Source organism: Mustela lutreola, chromosome 11 (genome assembly GCF_030435805.1).
Source record: "Mustela lutreola isolate mMusLut2 chromosome 11, mMusLut2.pri, whole genome shotgun sequence".
In the NCBI taxonomy this organism is placed as follows: Eukaryota; Metazoa; Chordata; class Mammalia; order Carnivora; family Mustelidae; genus Mustela; species Mustela lutreola.
Window position 1 is genome coordinate 49,031,798 of NC_081300.1, and position 21,491 is coordinate 49,053,288.

The following is a 21,491-nucleotide window of genomic DNA, read 5'->3' on the forward strand; positions in this document are numbered from 1 at the left end:
GCATTTTCCTGATGACTCATGTTGAACACTTCCTCAGATCTTTATTGGCCATTCGTAAATTATCTTTTGTGAGGTGTATGTTCAGTTATTGTATTGTCTGAATGTGTCTATAGACTTTGTGTTCCATTGATTGCCTTTCTTCAAATAGTATGCTCTTAAATTCTTACAGCTTCCATCTTTGTCATTTTCTTTCAAAATTGGTTTTGTTATTTAAGATCTTTTCCATTGCCACATAAATTTTAGGTTCATCATATCGATTTCTTTAAAAGTCTACTGGAATGTTGGGACGCCTGGGTGGCTCAGTTGGTTGGACGACTGCCTTCGGCTCAGGTCATGATCCTGGAGTCCCGGGATCGAGTCCCGCGTCGGACTCCCAGCTCCATGGGGAGTCCGCTTCTCTCTCTGACCTTCTCCTCGCACATGCTCTCTCTCACTGTCTCTCTCTCAAGTAAATAAATAAAATCTTAAAAAAAAAAAAAAAAAGTCTACTGGAATGTAGATTTGGAAATAATAAATTTGTAGGTTAGTTTGAGGAGACTGGATATCTTGATAATATTGAGTTTTCCAAATGTATATTTCTCCATTTAGGACTTCTTTAATTTCTCATAGTAATGCTTCAAGGTTTTCAGTGTAGAAGTATTTTTTTTTTGTCTTCTGAGTTTTTTTTTTTTAAGTATTTAATGTTTTTGATGGTCTTGAAATTTGTGTTTTTAAAATAATTCTGTTTTTCCAGTTTTGTTTTGCTAGAGTATAGAAATGTAATTGATATTACTTACTAGTTTTTATTCTGTGACCTTGTTAAATTCATGTATTTGACAGGTTTTTATTTTTATTTATTTATTTAAAAGAGGTATGTATTAATTTATTTATTTGAGGGAAGCATGCTCCCTGTTGAGCAGGGAGCCTGAGGTGGGACTTGATCCCAGAGTCCTGGGATCATTACCTGAGACAAAGGCAGATGCCCAATAAACTGAGCCACCCAGGCATCCCTTTAATAGGTTTTTAAATAGGTCCTTAGTGTTTTCTACTTGCGTAATCATGTCAACAGGTTTTTCTTGTGTTTTAGTCTGTAGGCTTTTTGTTTCTCTTTCATGCTTTACTGCGTTAGTAGGACCTCACGTACAATATTGAAAAGAAGTGGTAAACTTCTCTACCTAGCACTGCAAAGTTGGTTCAACACAAAAAATCAAAGTAAAATACTATGTTAATGGAAAAAAGAGGAGAGATGTTTACTATATCCTTGCCTTTTTTCTGAACTTAGAAAGCAGTCAGTATTTACTATTGTAATGTAAATTATAGGTTTTCTTGTTAGAAGCTTTTTATGAGATTGAGGAATTTCATTATTAGGTCAGTATAAATCAAGTTCTAGCTTTGCTATTTGATATTATCTAATAATTTTTATTTGTCTTTAACATTTTGATGATTTAGGGAACGTTTTATTTATTTATTTATTTATTTTTATTTTTTTAAAAAAGATTTTATTTATTTATTTGACAGAGAGATCACAAGTAGGCAGAGAGGCAGGCAGAGAGAGAGAGAGGGAGAGGAAGCAGGCTCTCCACTGAGCAGAGAGCCCGATGTGAGGCTCGATCCCAGGACCCTGGGATCATGACCTGAGACGAAGGCAGAGGCTTTAACCCACTGAGCCACCCAGGTGCCCCTTTAGGGAACATTTTAATCTGTTCGTGAATAGGCAGATGGATGCTACTGGCCCTGTTTATTCTTTTGAAGCCTGTAGCAGAAATGATCATGAGCCATTGAGTACTAGGTATAAATCTAAAACAGTGGCTATAAGTGGAGGACAATGACATTTTTCTTTTATTCCTGTGAAAATTCCACTTCTTCCAAGTGGATCTTACACTTTGTGTTGCATAGGTATAATGTATTGCCAGCTCTGTGTTCTGCCTGTTTTAAGGATAAAGAAATTATAATTGGATGGTCTGTTCATAACAAGCATAAAGTTCTCAAAATATATCATGAACACAGATTCCTGTGACTAGCGAAGCCCCCTGCCCCCTTTTGTGTTTAAGGGGAAACCCAGCAAAAAGGAATAACTAGAAGCTTTGGGTTGATATTTCATTCATTCAGCCTCCTTTGGAAGCTTCTCCATAGTGGGGCAGCTAGTTCACAGAGCCTTTGCTACTGAAGAGTGAGAGACCTAAGATAAGAAGGATGGAGAGAACTAGTTCTTAAGGTCTGTTTTTCTCCCTCTGGAATTTGGGTCACCTTATAGACTTGACGGTGTAGAGAAGTTCTCTACTTGCTGTAGAAAAGTTTAAAAACTCCTGATTTGCTGTTAAGCCTAGAAATTAAGCTAATCTAAGTTGCTTTTCTTCTTAAAAACAATTTTTTAAAAAGATTTATTTTAGGGAAAACATGCATGCATAGGGTGTGGAGGGGCAAAGAGTGAGGGGTAGAGAGATAGAGAGGAATCTCAAGCAGACTCTTTGTTGAGCACAGATCCGGGTGCAGGGCTCAGTCTCACGACCTTGATATCATGACCTGAGCTGAAATCAAGAGTTGGATGCTTAACTGACTGAGCCATGCAGGTGCCCCTATAAAAACTGGTTTTAATAAGAGAAAAGAATGCTCAGATTACTAGCAACCTTCTAGAAATGAAAAAGGATTTTAAAGGAATACTGTGAACAGTATACAAACAATTCTGATAACCCAAATGAAATGGAAAAATTCTTAGATACTGAGTCAAGAATAAAACTCTGATACCAAAACTAGACTAGGATAGCAGAAGGAAAAGAAACTATAGATCAATATTTTTTGTAAATACAACTGTATACATGCAAACTGAATCCAGCAACGTATGAAAAGGATTATGCACCAGGATGAAGTGGGATTTATTCTTAGCACTGCAAAGTTGGTTCAACACAAAACGTCAAAATCTGTGTTAATGGAATGAAGAAAGGAGAAATACATGATCACCTCAGCAGATGTAGAGAAAGCGTTTGACAAAATCCAGCACCCTTTCACAATAGAAACACTCAAACAAGGAATAGAAGGGCATCCATGAAAAGCCTATCTTTAGCATCATACTTAATGGTGATACAAGGATGTTTGCTCTCACCACTTTAAAAAAAAAAAAAGATTTTATTTATCAGACAGAGCATGAGCAGGGGGAGTGGCAGGCAGAAGAGAGGAAGAAATGGGGAAGCCTGATGTTGGACTCTATCCCAGAACCCAAGCTGAAGGCAGATACTTAACCAACTGAGCCACTCAGGTGTCCCTGCTCTTAACACTTTTATTCAACATTGTATTGGAGGTTCTAGCCAGGGCAATTAGGTAAAAAAAAGAAATACAGGTATCCAGATTGGAAAGGAATAGATAAAACGATTTTGCAGATGACATGATCTTGTATGTAGAAAATTCTAAGAAATCCACAAAAATGTCCCCAAGGCCTATTAGTGCTAATAAGTGAATTCAACAAGGTTATATGATACAAGATCAATGTACAAAAATTAGTTGTATTTCTGTATACCATCTAAAAAGGATATTAAGAAATCAGTTCCTTTTGTAATAGAATCAAAAAGAATAAAGTATTTAGGGATAAATTTAACAAATGAAGTACAAGCCTTGTATGCTGGAAGTTCTAAAACATCATTTAAAAAAAATTAAAGATGACTTACATAAATGAAAAGCTATCTGTGTTCAAGAATTGGAAGACTTACTACTAAGACGGCAGTATTCCTCAAATTGTTCTATAGATTCAGTGCAATCCCTATTAAAATCCTAGCTGACTTTTTTGCAGTTCGTATGCTGATCCTGAAATTAATATATAGTCAAAATAATCTTGAAAAAGAATGGCGGGCGCCTGGGTGGCTCAGTGGGTTAAAGCCTCTGCCTTCACTCAGGTTGTGATATCCTGGGATCGAGTCCCACGTAGGCTGTCTGCTCCGTGGGGAGACTGCTTCCTCCTCTCTCTCTGCCTGCCTCTCTGCCTACTTGTGATCTCTTGTCAAATAAATAAGTAAATAATCTTAAAAAAAATAAAAGTTAAAAAAGAAAATAAAAAGAATCACAAAATTGAGAGATTCACAGTTCCTTATTTTAGAACTTAACAACAAAGGGAGCCAAGAGGATATGATGGGGGAAATGACAGTCTTCAGTAAATGTTGATGGGAAAACTGGACAGCTGCATACAAAAGAATGAAACTGGGCCACTGGCTTAAATTATACAAAAAATTAACTCAAAATGGATAAAAGACATGAGTATAAGACTTGAGACCATAAAACTCCTAAAAGAAAACATAGGGAATAAGCTCCTTGATATAGGTCTTGGTGATGGAATTGTGAATATACATTAAAAGCAAAAGCAACAGGGTACCTGGGTGGTGCAGTTAGTTAAGTGTCTGACTCTTAGTTTCAAGTTGGATCATGGTCTTGGGGTTGTGAAATCAAACCCCGTGCTGGGCATAGAGTCTGCTCGGGACGCTCTTTCCCTTTGCCCCATTTCTTACTTGCGGGTGTGCTTGCTCTCTCAAATCTTAAAAAAGAAAAGCAAAAGCAACAAAAGCAAAAATGAACAGGTGGACTCTATCATACTAAACCAGTATAGCACAGCAAAGGAAACCATCACAAAATGGGAAGGTAACCTATAGAATAGAAGAAAACATTTGCAGATTTACAGATGTAAATCCCCATGGTTTGAATTACAATTAAAGACTTGTGGGGTGCCTGGGTGGCTCAGTGGGTTAAAGCCTCTGCCTTCAGCTTGGGTCATGATCCCAGGGTCCTGGACATCGGGCTCTTTGCTCAGCAGGGAGCCTGCTTCCTCCTCCTCTCTCTCTCTCTCTCTCTCTCTCTTTGCCTTCCTCTCTGCCTACTTGTGATCTCTGCCTGTCAAATAAATAAATAATTAAAAAAAAAAAGGCTTGTGCATCAAAGGGCTCTATCAAGGAAAATAAAGTGACTGGTAACAGAATTAGAGAAAATATCTGTGAGCAGTGCATCTGCTGAGAATCTAATATCCAGATAAAGAACTGTTACAACTCAATAATAAAAAGAAAAATGTCCCAATTTAAAAAAGGAAAGAATATGAATATATATTTCTGCAGAGAAGAAATACAAATGGCTAGTAAACTCATGAAATTGCTCACCTAGTTAGTCATTAGGAAAATACAAATCAGAAGTACAATAAGATACCACTTTATACTCAAAAGGATGACTAAAGTTTAAAAAGATAGTAAAAAATGCTGACAAGGATATAGAGAAATTGGAACTCTCATACATGGCTGGTGGAAATGTAAAATGACACATCTTGTTTGGAAAATAGTCCCTCTGAAGTTAAATACCATATGGTCTAGCAGTCATAATTCTTTTTATATAACCAAGAGATTGGAAACCCTGTGTTCACACAAAACTCAGTAGGGTTGTTCATAGCATTATTTGTGATAGCCACAAGATAGAAACCGTCTGTCAAATATCCAGGAACTGATGAATAGTTAAACAAATGTGGCATGTTTGTACAATGGAATAGTATTCAGCCATAAAAATCACAGGGCGTTACAGATACATGCTATGTTATATGAACTTGAAAACATTAAATGAAAGAAGCCAATCACAAGAGGCCATATATTATGATTCCATTTATATGCAACATCTACAATAGTCAAATCCATAGAAACAGAAGGTAGATTTGTAGTTGCCAGGGGCTGGAGGGAGAGGGGGATAGGGAATGACTTTAGTGAGCATGATTTTTTGTTTTGGGGGGATTTTTTTGAAGTCATGAAAATGTTCTGGAATTAGATACTGGCAGTTGTTTGTTGCACAACTCTGAATATATTAAAACTCACTAAGTTGTACTATAAAGAGGTTAATTTTGTGGTAAGGAATTATATCTCAATTATATAATTTGTTTTGATATTTTAAAAATTTATTTCGGAGAGGGAGGAAGAAGCTCAAACAGACTTTCCTGCTGAATTGGAGTCCAACTTGGGGTTTGATCCTGTAACCCTGAGATCATGACCTGAGCTGAAATCAAGAGTTGGACCCTCAACTGACTGATCTACCCAGGTGCCCCAATGATGAAGTGTTTTTTAAAAAAAATGACTTTAATATTAAAATATATTGGCTGATATACAATCCAAAATTTTTTTTTCCTTTCTAGTTAAAAAAATTTTTTTTTTTTTAATAATCATGGAGTACCTGGATGGCTCAGTCAGTTAAGCATCTGCCTTTGACTTAAGTCATGATCTCAGGGTCCTGGGATCAAGGATGCTGAGCAGAGTCCAATTCTCCCTCTCCTTCTGCCTCTCCCCACACAACCCCCCTTATGCTCTCTCTGTCAAATAAAATTTAAAATTGTCTTAATCAAATATTTTAATGATTAAAATTTGAATACTTTTTATTATAAAGCACTGTTGGAAATTGGATTATTGTTAAATTCTCGGTATTTTCTAACGTGTCTTAGGAGTTCTTTTTGTATAAAATACATTATTTTAGGTTTTCTAAAGTGGTCATTTTATGTAAATCTTAATCACTGTGTTTTGTTGTTTTTTTTTTTTTTTACCCTGATACTGTTTTCGTTAAGATTATATTAATCTAGCTCTGGGTTGTAGGAGTGGCCTTGTTGATTTGCTGACATATGAGAGGGTGCATTTCAGTTCTTATTTGCAAGATTTTATTTAAGAGTTGTGAAGAAATGGGAATTATTAAGTCATGTAATGCTAGATTAGTGATGGTTTAACATGAAGGCAAACTAGAACTGAAGTGGTCCTTGGCACACCTGACCAGGTGATTGACAGGTACTATAGAGTTGTGTATCAGTTTCTCTTCTATAAGTTAGGTCCCCACTGCCAAATGTTTTAAAATATTTAGAAATTGGGAGAAATAGATGTAAAAGAAGAATATTCATCATTTTTATTTTTATTTTTATTTATTTAGTTTTTTAAAAGATTTTTATTTATTTATTTGAGAGAGAGACAGTGAGAGAGAGCATGTGCGAGGAGAAGGTCAGAGGGAGAAGCAGACTCCCCATGGAGCTGGGAGCCTGATGTGGGACTTGATCCCAGGACTCCGGGGTCATGACCTGGGCCGAAGGCAGTTGTCCAACCAACTGAGCCACCCAGGCGTCCCTATTCATCATTTTAAAATTATAATCCTTAGTGCTAAAGTAGTAAAGGAATATAAATGAGCTTTTTTGTTATATTTTGGGGCTTAATCTTTGGTAAGTTTAGAGTTCCTTAGAATATAAAAATTAATCGCAAATATATATTAGTTATTACTGTATAAGAAACTGCCCTAGAACTCAGTGGCTTAAAACAGCAGTTAATTATTGATCATACATCTGCAGAGCAGTTGTGGGTTAGGTGACTTGGGTTTGGGTTGGCTGGGCAGCTGTGGGTGTGGGTGGGCTTTATTTCTCACTGTGGGTTTTCCTTGGCTCCTCATTTGGGGTTTGGCTCAGTTCTAGTCTTTATGTTTATTCTGGGTTCTAGGACTTCATCTATTGGTGAAGCTCTTCTCATGGTAATGGCAGAGGTACAAGAGGATGCACAGCTGCACAAAGACATTTCAAACTCTGCAACATTTCTGCTAATACACCATTGGCCAAAGCAATTTAGATGGCTAAGGTTTTGGGGGCAGGGAAGTATACTCTGCCCACCATGAGGCCAAAGGAAGGCATGTGGCCAACCTCAGCACTGGTTGGAAAGGAAAATACACTCAAGAAAAACCTAATCTATTACATGGTGTAAAAATATGTGATGCTTTATATTGTTATTAGACAGTTGTTTACTTAGTCTAGTTTAGTCTTAAGTTTAATATATGAGTTAATAGACAGTAGTACTGGGACGCCTGGGTGGCTCAGTTGGTTAAGCAGCTGCCTTCGGCTCAGGTCATGATCCCAGCGTCCTGGGATCGAGTCCCACATCGGGATCCTTGCTCCTCAGGGAGCCTGCTTCACCCTCTGACTCTGCCTTCCACTCTGTCTGCCTGTGCTCACTCTCGCTCGCTCTTTCTCTGACAAATAAATAAATAAAATCTTAAAAAAAAAATAGACAGTAGTACTTTTATATTCTTACGTGTTTTTAATAGATTGTTTTACTTAGTTATAGGATTTTTTTTTTTTTTTGAAGATTAATTCCCAAACATAGGAAGCTGTTAGAGGCATCATTCATTTGGAAACAACATCAGTCAACTTAAAGAAACAGTGATAATGTGATTTCTGGCTCAGTAAGGTAAGTGACATACTTTTATAATTTGGTGCCTTCCAAGATTAATTAGTCAGTCTGCCAAATATAACTATATTTTCAGAGAAATATATTTTAATTTTGATTAGGTTATATGTCTACATTATAAAACATTTGAGTGGGTATATAGTGAAAAGTAAGCTTTTCACACTGCTGACACTGGTTTTGTAGTTCTTTTTCCCAGAAATCTTCACTATTATATTTATTATGTATCTTTCCATACTTGTTGTGTGCGTAAGCAAGCATATGTTTCTATGAATTTCCCTCTTTTTCTAAAAAATTATTTTTTTTTACCTTCTGCACCTTGCTGTTTTTTGATTTAACAATGCTTCTTAGTTGCAGGTGTAGGTCCATTTCAGTTACTTACAGCACTATTTTTTTGACAGCTTTATGAAAGTATAATTTATGTACAGTAAATTTCACTCTCTTAAACTGTACAATTTGGTGGGTTTTGACAGAAATACACACTCTTGAAACCACCATTACATACAAGTCAAAACATAGAACATCTCTATCACTTCCAAAAGACTATCTCTATTTCTCTCCTGACCTTAGGGCATGACTCATCTGCTGTCTTTTACTGTCGATTACAGTTGACCCTTGAACAACATGTGCTTGAATTGTTTGTGTCCATTTATGTGGATCTCTTCAACAAATATATTGGAAAAATTTTTGAGATTTGTGGCAGTTTAAAAAAAAGCTTGCAGATAAACCATGTAGCTTAGAAATACTGAAAAAATAAAAAATTTAGGTGTTTCATAAATGCATAAAATATATGTAGCTCGTTACTTGCTACCATAAAATATTCATAGATCTATTTAAGTTAAAATTTATTAAAATGTGTACAGACACTTAACATACATTGCATCATCCACTGTAAAAAATGTAAACAAACATAAAGATGCAGTATTAAATCATAACTGCATAAAATTAACTATAGTATATACTCTACTACTGTAATAATTTTATAGCCATCTTATGTTGCTGTTTTGGTGAGCTCAGGTATATGAGTCTGCTTAAAACACCGTGTGACGCTAATCATCTCTGAGCAGTTTGTCTCTGCAGTAAATTGCATATCACAGTAAAAAGTGGTCTTGGCAGTTGTTGCGTATTTCTCATCACGTTTAGTGCAGTACTGTAAACCTTAAAAACCACCAGGGGATCCATTTGAAGTACCACTAGTGATGCTGGAAGTACTCCCAAGAAGCAGAGAGAAGGGATGACCTTACAAGAAAAAAGTTGAGTTGTTTGATAAGTACCATAGATTGAGGCCTGCAGCTACAGTTGCCCACCAGTTCAAGATAAATGAATCCAGTGTAAGGACCATATAGGAAAAGAGAAGGAAGTTCATGAAGCTATTGCTGTGGTTACGCCAGAAGTGTCAAAACCTTAGACTTTTTGAAATACCTTTTTATCTCATATTGAAAATGCAGCTTTTATGTGGTTGTCTGACTGCTCTAAGAAAGGCATACCCATAGACTCCAGTATGATTTGAGGAAAGGTGAAGTCATTTAGGACAACTTAAAGCAAAAGGAAGGTGAAGGGCTCTAAAGCTGGAGAATTTAGTGCTCGCAGAGGATGGTTTGAAAATTTTAGAAAAAGGTTTGATTTTTAAAATGTCAAGAAAATAGGAGAAGCAGCTTCTGCTGACCAAGAGGCAGCAGCAGATGAGTTCTCAAATACCATTAAGAAAATCACTGAGAAGAAAGGAAGGATATTTGCCTGAACAGTTTTTTTTTTTTTAAAGATTTTATTTATTTATTTGACAGAGAGAGAGAGATCACAAGTAGACAGAGAGGCAGGCAAAGAGAGAGGGAGAAGCAGGCTTCCCGCTGAGCACAGAGCCCGATGTGGGGCTTGATTCCAGGACCCCGAGACCACAACCTGAGCCGAAGGCAAAGGCTTAACCCACTGAGCCACCCAGGTGCCCCCTGAACAGGTTTTTCTTTTTTTCTTTTCTTTTCTTTTCTTTTCTTTTTTTTTTTTTAAGATTTTATTTATTTACTTGAGAGAGAGATAGTGAGAGAGAGCATGAATGAGGAGAAGGTCAGAGAGAGAAGCAGATTCCCCATAGAGCTGGGAGTCCGATGAGGGACTCGATCCCGGGACTCCAGAATCATGACCTGAGCCGAAGGCAGTCATCTAACCAACTGAGCCACCCAGGCGTCCCTGAACAGGTTTTTCTTTTTCTTTCTTTCTTTTTTTTTTTTTTTTAAAGATTTTATTTATTTACTTGAGAGAGAGAGACAGTGAGAGAGAACATGAGTGAGGAGAAGGTCAGAAGGAGAAGCAGACTCCCCATGGAGCTGGGAGCCCGATGTGGGACTCGATCCCGGGACTCCAGGATCATGACCTGAGCCGAAGGCAGTCGTCCAACCAACTGAGCCACTCAGGTGCCCCTGAACAGGTTTTTCTTAATGCAGACAAAAAGTAAGGTACAAGAAGGGGTTGGCTAACTGTACTGTTTTGTGCAAGTGCAATTGGTTTTATGACCAGGACTGTCCTTATTTATAAAGCTGTTAATCTCTAGACCTTGAAGGGAAAAGATCAACACCAGCTGCCCAACTTTTTAAATCTCTACCTCCAAGGTGGGGCTTGAACTCAGCCCTGAGATCAAGAGTCTCATGTTCTACTGTCTGAGCAAGCAGGTCACCCCAGCCAGAGATTTGGTTGTACAGCAAAAAGGCCTGGACAATGAGAATCCTTTTTTGGGATTGGTTCTATCAGTGCTTTCTTTCTTACATCAGGAAGTAATTGACAGTAAGGCACTGCCTTTTAAAGTTCTTTTGATCTTAGACAATGTCCCCGGGCACTCAGAATCTGATGAGTTCAACACCAAAGGCATCAAAGTGGTCTACATGACCCTAAGCACAACATTTCTAATTTAGCCTCTAGATCAGGAGGTCTTTTTTTTTTTTTTTTTTTAAATTTTTATTTATTTATTTGTCAGAGAGAGAGCGAGCGAGAGCGAGCACAGGCAGACAGTGGAAGGAAGAGTCAGAGGGAGAAGCAGGCTCCCTGCGGAGCAAGGAGCCCGATGTGGGACTCGATCCTAGGACGCTGGGATCATGACCTGAGCCGAAGGCAGCTGCTTAACCAACTGAGCCACCCAGGCGTCCCTAGATCAGGAGGTCTTAAGGACGTTTAAGGCTCTCCACACATGGTACTGTCTAGTAAGGATTTTCAAAGAGACCCTAATAGATCATTATGAAAGTCTGGAAGGATTACATCATTGAGGATGCCATCATTGTTTATAGAATAAGCCATGAAAACCACTAAGCCCCAAACAGTAAATTCCTGCAGGAGGAAAAATATGTCTAGAACTTGTGTATGACTACACAGAATTTACAACAGAGCCAGTCAAGGAAATCCTGAAAGAGATTGTGGACATGGCAAAAGAAGGTGGGGGTGTGAAGGGTTTTAAGATACGGATCTTGGAGAAATTCAAAAGCTAATAGATGCCACACAAAAGGAATTAACAAAAGATGACTCGATAAGGATAAATACATCTGAACCAGACAGTGAAGAGGAAAATGTGAATGAAGCAGTGCCAGAAAACAGTTGACATTAGACAGTCTGGTAGGATTCTAATTATTCAAGACTGCTTTTGAATTCTCATAGGACATGGGCACTGAAACGAAAGCGAATGGTAGAAGAAGGACTGGTACTGCATTAGAAACATTTTTAAGAGATGAAAAAGCAAAAATGTCAGACAGAAATGACAGTGTATTTCTGTAAAGTACACCAAGTTGGCTTGCCTCTCCTGCCTCTCTTTTCACCTTCACCTCCTCTGCTATCCCTGAGACACCAAAACCAACCCCTCCTCTTCTTCCTCTTCCTCTGCCTACTCAGTGTGAAGAGTGAAAACAAGAATGAAGACATTTATGATGATCCACTTCCATTTAATGAATAGTAAATAATCATCATGCCATACAGTTAATAAACTTATCTGTTGTGTGTGTGTGTCTTCGTGTGAGAATCTAACAACTGTATGGCAAGAACTGTCTGAGACGTTTTCTGTCATCATCCTCATCATCATTGCTTAAGTGTTCATCGTGTAGAAAATCATGTACAAGACTTATATGGAAGTGGATAGCCTATCCTTATGTAGGCATAAGGTGAGTGATATTTAATATAAAATTGATAATGTGTTAGTTTTCTTACTGTTTTAGAACTTTGCTTTCAAAGAATTACATTACAGTATGCTTCTCTCTCTTATAATTGGAGAAACTTTATCAGCCTATCATCACAGGTAAGTGGTTTTTAGAAAAGATGTATTTGCAGTGTTAAAGAATATGACTGTAATACTGGATGACAGAAAAATTGTATAACGATTCATTCATTGGTGTATATACTAGTCCAGGGTGAAGCAGCTATCAATTACGCTAGGGTGTTGTAAAGCAGTCATATTGCTCCTTCATTATCAGTGTGTGAATTGTTATATCTGTAAGTAAATACAGATTTCTTTTAAACATTTTTCAGTTTTGATGTCTGATGTTAGTAATAGCATATAACGTTTATTGTGTTTTGTATTATTTAGGACAATATTGATGTAGGTCCTGACTGATGATTCATCTTGTAAATCAATGATGTAAACTAATGGTATCAATACATACATGCAGTACTATAAATTTATTTTCTTTTCCTTATGATTTTCTTAACATAAGAAAATTTATTGTTAAAAATATGGTATATAATGCATATATCACAAAATTTGTGATAATTGACCATTTATGTTATTGACAAGGCTTCTAGTCAAAGTAGGCTATATTATTAGTGTCACATTTTGGAGGAGTCAAAAGTTACTATGCAGATTCTTGACTGTATTGGGGTTTAGTGTTCCAGCCTCTGCTTTGCTCAAGGGTCAACTATAGTTTGCTTTTTTTTTAGAATTTCAAGTGGAATGCTACATTATGTAGTATTAGTGTCTACCCTTTCTTACTCACCATAATGGTTGTGAGGTTCATCATATAGTTCTAATAGTTTGTTCCTTTGGATTGCCGACTATTTTTCTACTATATTATTGACATACTACATTTTATTGACCCATTCATCTGATTTTTTGGTCCCCCACCCCCGATTTTGGTTACTGTGCATAGAGCTGCTTTGAGGATTTTTAAAAAACATTTATTTATTTATTTTAGAGCACGTGAACGAGAGAGAGAGAGAGAGAGAGAGAGATAGATAGAGAGAGAGGTGGGGAGGGGCAGAGGGAGAGAATCTCAAGCAGACTCCCTGCTCCACACAGAGCCAGATGTGGGGCTTGGTCTCCTAACCCTGAGATCATGACCTGAACTGAAGACAAGAGTTGGGCACTTAACCGACTGAGCCACTCAGGCGCCCCTGCTTTGAAGATTTTTGAAGATGGTTTTTACATGGTCATATGTAGGATGGGTAGGATTCTTGCCTAAAAATAAAACAAAACAAAACAAAAAACTTTGTCTACCCCAAAGATTTTATATTTTTGTTTTCTTCCTGAGATTTATAGTTTTATATTTGTTTCTTTGGTCAATCTCAAATTATTTTTGTGGGTTATGTGAGGGAAGGGTTGCTGGTTTTTTTTTTTTCCGCCTTCGATTTTAGATTGCCAGTAGTTCTAGCACCATTTTTTCAGACTTTGTTTTCCCCATGGATTTGTGTTGGCACTTTTGCTGAAAACCAATTGATCAAATAAAAATAAAATAAAATTAGGGGTGCCTGTTTGGCTTGTTAAGTGTCTGCCTTTGGCTTGGGTCATGGTCTCAGGGTCCTGGGATTGAGCCCCGCATCAGGCTCCCTGGTTCTCCCTCTCCCACTTCCCCTGTTGTGTTTCCTCTCTCGCTGTGTCTCTGTCAAATAAATAAATAAAATCTTAAAAAAAAAATAAAACCAACTGATCATAAATGTATGGGTCTGTTTTTTGGATTCTCTATTCTAGACATTGAATTATCTGCACTAATGTGACAGTACCTGTCACAAACCTTTGCCAAGACTGTGTTGTTAAACTTCCCGATCTTTGGCCAGTCTGATAGCTGAAAAATGGTGTTTTGTTTTGGTTCTAACTTAAATTTTTCTGTTATTATCATACCAGCCATCTGTGATTTCTTCCTGTGAATATATCATGGTAATTAGCTTTTGCTATTTCTTGCCAGTGTATTTTCCTAGTTTTGTTCCTCCAGCCTGGCTTCTGAATATTCTGACAAGGTTTGAAAGTTTTTCCCACTCTGCAAATAAATGTTAAAATTCTCCCACATTTTATTTACCCCAAAGATAGAAATGTAGTGATCTGAAGGGGCATGTGCACCTGAATGTTTATAGCAGCAATGTCCACAATAGCCAAACTATGGAAAGAGCCTTGGTGTCCATCAGCAGATGAAATGGATAAAGAAGATGTGGTATATATACAATGGAATATTATGCAGCCATCAGAAAATGAAATCTTGCCATTTGCAATGATGTGGATGGAACTAGAGGGCATTATGCTAAGCAAAATAAGTCAATCAGAGAAAGACAATTATCATATGATCTCTCTGATATGAGGAATTTGAGAAACAAGACAGAGGATTATAGGGGAAGTGAAGAGAAAAATGAAATGAAATGAGACCAGAGAGGGAGACAAACCATAAGAGATAAGAGACTCTTAATCTCAGGAAACAAACTGAGGGTTGCTGGAGTAGAGGGGGGTGGGAGGGATAGGATGACTGGGTGATGGACATTGGGGAGGATATGTACTGTGGTGAGTGCTGTGAATTGTGTAAGTCTGATGCATCACAGACCTGTGTCCCTGAAATAATACATTATATGTTAATTAAGAAAAAAACATACACCTTTTAACTGCCCCCCCCCCCCAAAAGATCATCATCATTACAGTAGAATATACTGAAAAATATTTCAGTCTAACTTTTTTGAAGGACTTTCTGGAAAGTGTTGGGGGAGTGACAAATTTTCCAACTTTGTCCATTAAAAAAAAACTTAGAAAGAGTAGAGCAAAAGTTTGTCTATTTTTCTAAAATCAAGTATAACTAGGATATTGTACAAGTTACAATAAACTAGTTCTTCTCATTAAAAAAAATTCTCGCACATTTTAATTTGCTGTATTTTAACTTCTGCTTAACTTTTTTTTTTTTTTAAAGATTTTATTTATTTGACAGAGAGAGATCACAAGTAGGCAGAGAGGCAGGCAGAGAGAGAGGAGGAAGCAGGCACCCTGCTGAGCAGAGAGCCCAATGTGGGACTCGATCCCAGGACCCTGAGATCATGACCCGAGCCGAAGGCAGCGGCTTAACCCACTGAGCCACCCAGGCGCCCCCTTTTTTAAAGATTTTATTCATTTATTTGACAGACAGAGATCACAAGCAGGCAGAGAGGCAGGCAGAGAGAGAGGGGAGGAAGCAGGCTCCCTGCGGAGCAGAGAGCCCGATGCGGGGCTCCATCCCAGGACCCTGGGATCATGACCTGAACCGAAGGCAGAGGCTTTAACCCACTGAGCCACCCAGGTGCCCCTCTGCTTAACTTTTAATGGTTAAATTTTTCCTGGATATAACTGCACTCTTAAACCAAAATTACCCAGATGGCTATCTGCTTGTCCTGACACCAGTTGTTGAATAATCTTTTCTTCATTAATTTGAGAGTAATTAATACTACCTTTATATGTGCTAGCTTCTCTTATGCACTTGGGCCTATTTTTGGAGTCTCTACTTTCTCTTGTCTATTGATTTGTTGGAACTAAATTATTAATTATTACAACTAAGTGACACAGATCTGTACTCAATTTCTAAGTTTTATTTGTGTATGTGTGTTATAAACTGGCATGTGATTTTCTTCTATTACGTATTTCAGCTGATTATTTAAAGCTTTTGGTTTTGATTTTTAATTTTTAAAATTTATTCTCCTTTATAAATTCACATACTAATAATTTTGTTTTTTCTTCCTTGCAGATAATAATTTGCGTGTGTAATATGTATGTGATCAAGATTTTTTTCCCCCTTCCTAGAAGCTTCTTGTCCTCATGATACATTTTTGACTTTTTTTTAAAAAAAGATTTTATTTATTTGTCAGAGGGAGCAAGCATAAGCAGGGAGAGTGGCAGGCAGATGGAGAAGCAGACTCCTGCTAAACAATGAGGCCAGTGTGGGACTCGATCCCTGGACCTCAGTCAGGATCATGACCTGAGCCATAGTCAGGTGCTTAAGTGACTGAGCCACCCAGGCACTCCTTAACATCTTTTTTTTAATCCATTGTACTTGGTGCGCTTGGCCCTTTAAATCTGGAAACTCAGGCATCTGGTGGCACCGTCAGTTAAGCGTCCACCTTTGTCTCAGGTCATGATTCCAGGGTCCTGGGATCAAGCCCTATATCAGGCTCTGGGGAGACTGCTTCTCATCTCTTCTCCCTGCACATGCTCTTATCTCTGTTGCTATCTCTGTCTCTCTCAAGTAAATAAATAAAATCTTAAAAAAAAAATTCCCAGAAACTAATTTCTTTCAGTACTAGGAAAATTTCCTGAATTCTTAGGGTTTTTTTTTTTTTTTTTTTTTCATTTTTTTTTCTTTTTTTCTAAAATCCCGGTTGCTGGATTGTTGGATCTCTTTGGATAGTCCTTTAATTTTCTTTTGTTTCCTATTTGACATCTCTGTTTTATAGGAGATCTTCTTACTTTTATCTTCTAATGCTTTTTTATTTTTTAAGATTTATTTATTTTAGTGCGCACATGAGCACATGTAGAGGAGGGGCAGAGGGAGAGGGAGTCCTAAGTAGACTATGCTGAGTCTCTCTGAGCGCAGAGACTCTTGTGGAGCTCAGCCCTGAGATTATGACCTGAGCCAAAACCAAGAGTCAGACACTTAACTGATTATGCCACTCAAGCACGCACCACTCTTATAATGCTTTTATTGACTCTTTTCATTTCTTTTATGTTTTTCATTTTTATGTGTTCCTTATTGTGAATGTTCTTGTATATTTGTTTCATTGATAGATTAGCTTATTTTTAGTTTTTGGCTTTCCATAGTTTCTGCCAAGCTATTTGTTTCTTCTGTTTTTTGTTTTTTAATTTTAAGGTTTTGCTTATATTATGATTTTTGTTTATTTGCTCAGAGTTGCAAGTGAGACACTAAAAACTGACTTGGAAGTTTTGTCTGTTTGGATGGTGGGTGGGCTGGTAGTTTCTTAAATGTAGGGTCTAAATGTGTGTGTGTATTTTTTTAGTTCTTTTATCTCTAGACACGTCACATTCATTAAAAAACGGTCTGCCAGTTTCCTTCCAGGAAGGTACAGGCTGGGCTGCTTCTTCTAGGAGTTTCTCAGTGTGCAGGGAGGACTTTAGGGAGGGGGAATAGGTTTCAGCTCTGTGTGTACTCCTACTTATTTCCTCTATTGTCAGTATGATACTTCTGCCCTTACCTGTCACTCGTGAGGCCTCAGACCAAATACTTTTTTTTTTTTTTTTAAGATTTTATTTATTTATTTGACAGATAGAGATCACAAGTAGACAGGCAGGCAGGCAGAGAGAGAGGAGGAAGCAGGCTCCCTGCTGAGCAGAGAGCCCGATGCGGGGCTCAATTCCAGAACTCTGAGATCATGACCTGAGCCAAAGGCAGAGGCTTAACCCACTGAGCCACCCAGGTGCCCCAGACCAAATACTTTTTGTTACACTCTTTCCAGAGATTTATACCAGGGTCTTAAGGGATGCAGGGCAATTTTCTGGTTTTAGTAATTGGAATGGCAGTCTTGGAATTTTTCTGCATTTTTTTTTTTTTTTTTTTAGATTTTATTTATTTATTTGACACAGAGAGACACAGTGAGAGAGGGAACACAAGGGAGTGGGAGAGGGAGAAGCAGGCTTCCTGCCCATCCCAGGACCCTGGGATCATGACTGAGCCAAAAGCAGATGCCTAACGACTTAGCCACCACCCAGGCGCCCCTCTTTCTGCTTTTTTGAGTCCTATTTTCATCCTCATCTCCTATGTAGCTTGGGACTGGCAGTTCTTGAGTTTTGGGGGATTCTACGGAGGGCTGCTTCTTAGCTTTCCCCATTTCCAGCTTAGGATTCAAGTTTTCTTGAGTCTAGAGGTTATTTTTTGTCATTCTTTGTAGCTTCCATATTTTATTTTTACCATTTACTCTTTTCTTTATCCTTTGGGTTTATGGTTTTGTCTTCTGTTAATCTATTGCTTTTTTAAAGTAGGTTTTCCATGAGAGTAGAGCAAAATGTTTGTTTAAATCTGCCTTTTTAACTGTGTATCAGTGTTTTTCTATGTACAAGTTGTTATGTGTACTCTTTTCCCTCAAAATAGGATTTTACTATTATGAGTTGTGTTTTATATTTTAAAATTGTTTTTTTACAACATAAAATGGACCATTTACTTAAGGTTAGAAATACTAAAACTAAGTGGTATGTATGAAGACTAATGATAGGACATCATGAAGTTGTGGAGTGTTGTATTTGATGAATGGTGAATGAATAATTTACATCTTTGCACCTTTTAAACACTTAAAAAAAATTTTTTTTTTTTTTTTAGGTGCTGTGTAACGTGTTAAGAGGATACTTTAAGGAATGAGTTTGCCAAATTCTCATGAGTTATGGTGGCTGAAAGATCAATTCTGTCTTGTGGGAAAAGAATTGTAAGTAGCTTCAAGGAATAAACTGATTTCAACTATCCTATGCTTATGTAAAACAAGTTACCATTTACTTACAAGAATGTACTTTGAGATACTTTATTCTGTTCGTCTTAAATATACAGACTAAATAATTAAAAAGGAGAAGTAGGGTTTATATAAATCAATATTATTTCTGTATAGTATTAGCATTGCCATATTTCTTGGATTGTGCAAAATTTAATTTTAATTTTTTTTAATTTTTCAGAAATGGCAGCACAAAAGGAAATCTATATTAATAGAGTATTTTATTAAACGAAAGAGGTTAGATAAGAACTTTAAACTAACAGGCTCAGCAAACAAGGAAAGAAACCTGTTAGCTGTAAGACATGTTTCAAGTGAATCGAAGTCCAGTAACTGTAGACTTCAGAAGAAAAAAGGTTTCAAAATCTTTGTCAATACAGGTCAGTGATAAATAATTCTTCCAGTAATAGGGCTAGGCCTGAATACCATTATTAATTGAAAAATTAACAAAACAGATTGAACCTGAATTTTTATTTCACAAAAAGTTCTTAAAATATCAAATTAGAATTAAATTGTCCTCAAATTTCTATTGCCTTGTCCAGCAGTAAAGCAAATATCTTTCAGCCTTCATATCAGATTTTCTCATGTCCTAGGGATGACCGAAACCTTACTTGAAGCAAACTAGTATTTTTGTTGAAAATGTTCATCAGTCTCAAAGTTGATTTTTAAGACCTCCTCAGTAATAATACTAGACATTCAGCATTCGCACCTATCAGGACACGAAAATTCTCCCAAAAACTACTCAGAAAAGGAGGACCTTACTCAGGAATGATGTCCATTCAGGAGAAATCAAAAGAAAATTCCTCTAATGTTGTTAGAAAAAGTGAAGATAAGAATTTAGAAACACAAATTCAAGGTTCTCAAACGAATCTGGCAAAAAAATCAGGTCCAAAGGAAGCTGTAAAATCACTGGTTAAATCTTCTAGTGAGAGTAAAATAAATCAACCTGGATTAGGAACATGCATGAGTACAAGGTCAGCAAAAGCCACGTCCAATGATAAAAAAGCTAGTAAATCCATTAATAAAAATATGGTGACTGTGAAGGGAAATTTACAAGAATCTACAAAAAAGAAGAAATTACCTCAGAAAAAGTCAGTGCATGGAACTCCTAAATCAAATGAACAGCTTAACCGGAGATCACAAAGACTACAACAGTTAACAGAAGTTTCAACGAGGTCTCTGCGTAATAGAGAAATTCAGGGTCAGGTTCAAGCAGTTAAACAGACTTTGCCACCAAGGAAAGAGCACTGTAACAATTCTCAAAGTAAATCTAACAAAGCTAAAGCAAGTCAAAAACATGTGAAAAGAAAAGTACCAGAAATAAAGTCTGATTCTAAAGAGGATGAAAATCTAGTAATTAACGAAGTAATAAATTCCCCCAAAGGAAAAAAACGCAAAGTAGAGCATCAAACAGCTTCTACTTGCAGTTCTCAGTGCACAAAAGGATCTGAAAAATGTCTTCAGAAGAATACTAGAAAAGAGGAAATAAAATCTGTGCCTGTAACTTCTGAGATAAGAAGATCAAAAATGGTTACTTCAGCAGTCTCTGAAAAGAATGAGGTGAAGTCCGTTTATACACAAGTGAATACTAGTGCAAAATCCCAAAAAAGTCCACAGCCGTCAGTGCCTGAAGAAAGGGTAGATAATGAGCTGGAGCAAGCGGGAAAGAGCAAACGAGGTAGCATTCTTCAGCTCTGTGAAGAAATTGCTGGTGAGATTGAGTCTGATACTGTAGAGGTAAAAAAGGAATCTTCACAAATGGAAACTGTAAAGGAGGAGAAGCCTACAGAAATAAAATTGGAAGAGACTGATAATGAAAGACAAATACTTCATCAGAAGGAAACCAATCAGGATGTTCAATGTAATCGTTTCTTTCCCAGTAGAAAAACAAAGCCTGTGAAATGTATACTAAATGGAATAAACAACTCAACTAAAAAGAACTCCAACTGGACTAAAATTAAACTCTCAAAATTTAACTATGTGCAGCAAAATAAGTTGGACTCTCAAGTTTCCCCTAAATTGGGCTTAATACGAACTAGTTTTTCACTTCCAGCCTTAGAAATGCATCATCCAACTACTCAAAGTACATTTTTAGGGACAAAACTACATAATGATAAAAATACAGCTTGCCAGCAGGAAGAAATGAAAGAAATTAATTCTGAAGAAGTTAAAACTAATGATGTTACAGTTGAAGTTAATAAAACCACAAAAAGGTCTTCTGAAAATTGCCATTTGGATAAACAGATAAAACCACCTCCTGACCCACCTTTGGATAACCAGAGGAAAGATTCTTTTGAATCAGCACCAGATAAGGTAATTTATTTTTATTATGTGCAGTAGAGGTATCTGAATACTGTCTGTTAAATTTTAGCATATTTTAGTTTAAGAATCAAGTCATAAAAGACGAGTCATTTGTTAAGGTATCCTGTTTAGTTGTTAATAGTGTTTAATTAACTCAGTCATGTAGTGAGTGATAGAACTTAGTGGTAGCTTTAGATGTCTGATGTTTACATAAATGCTTCTCATTGCTTCCTTATTTTCACCTTTCATTTTTATTTTATATGAAGCATAATCCTGTTGAATTCTAACTTTTCTTCTTCTTTTTTAAAATTTTTTGAGCATAGTTAACCCACA

At 37.0% G+C, this 21,491-nt stretch overlaps 1 protein-coding gene across 7 annotated transcripts in view; it reads left to right on the forward strand.

The window, feature by feature from the left end:
- The window catches only part of ESCO1 (establishment of sister chromatid cohesion N-acetyltransferase 1), an 84,396-nt gene that overhangs the window by 15,496 nt on the left and 47,409 nt on the right, over positions 1-21,491 (forward strand). For 2 of the 7 annotated variants that reach the window (XM_059138927.1, XM_059138923.1), the window contains exons 2-5: positions 8,088-8,189; positions 12,054-12,319; positions 18,698-18,800; positions 19,042-21,170. In XM_059138927.1, coding sequence (XP_058994910.1) covers positions 19,626-21,170 — 1,545 coding nt within the window. In that variant the 5' untranslated portion in view covers positions 8,088-8,189; positions 12,054-12,319; positions 18,698-18,800; positions 19,042-19,625. The remainder of the gene's footprint in view (positions 1-8,087; positions 8,190-12,053; positions 12,320-18,697; positions 18,801-19,041; positions 21,171-21,491) is intronic. The other 5 variants (XM_059138922.1, XM_059138924.1, XM_059138921.1 and 2 more) reach the window with 5 other exon arrangements.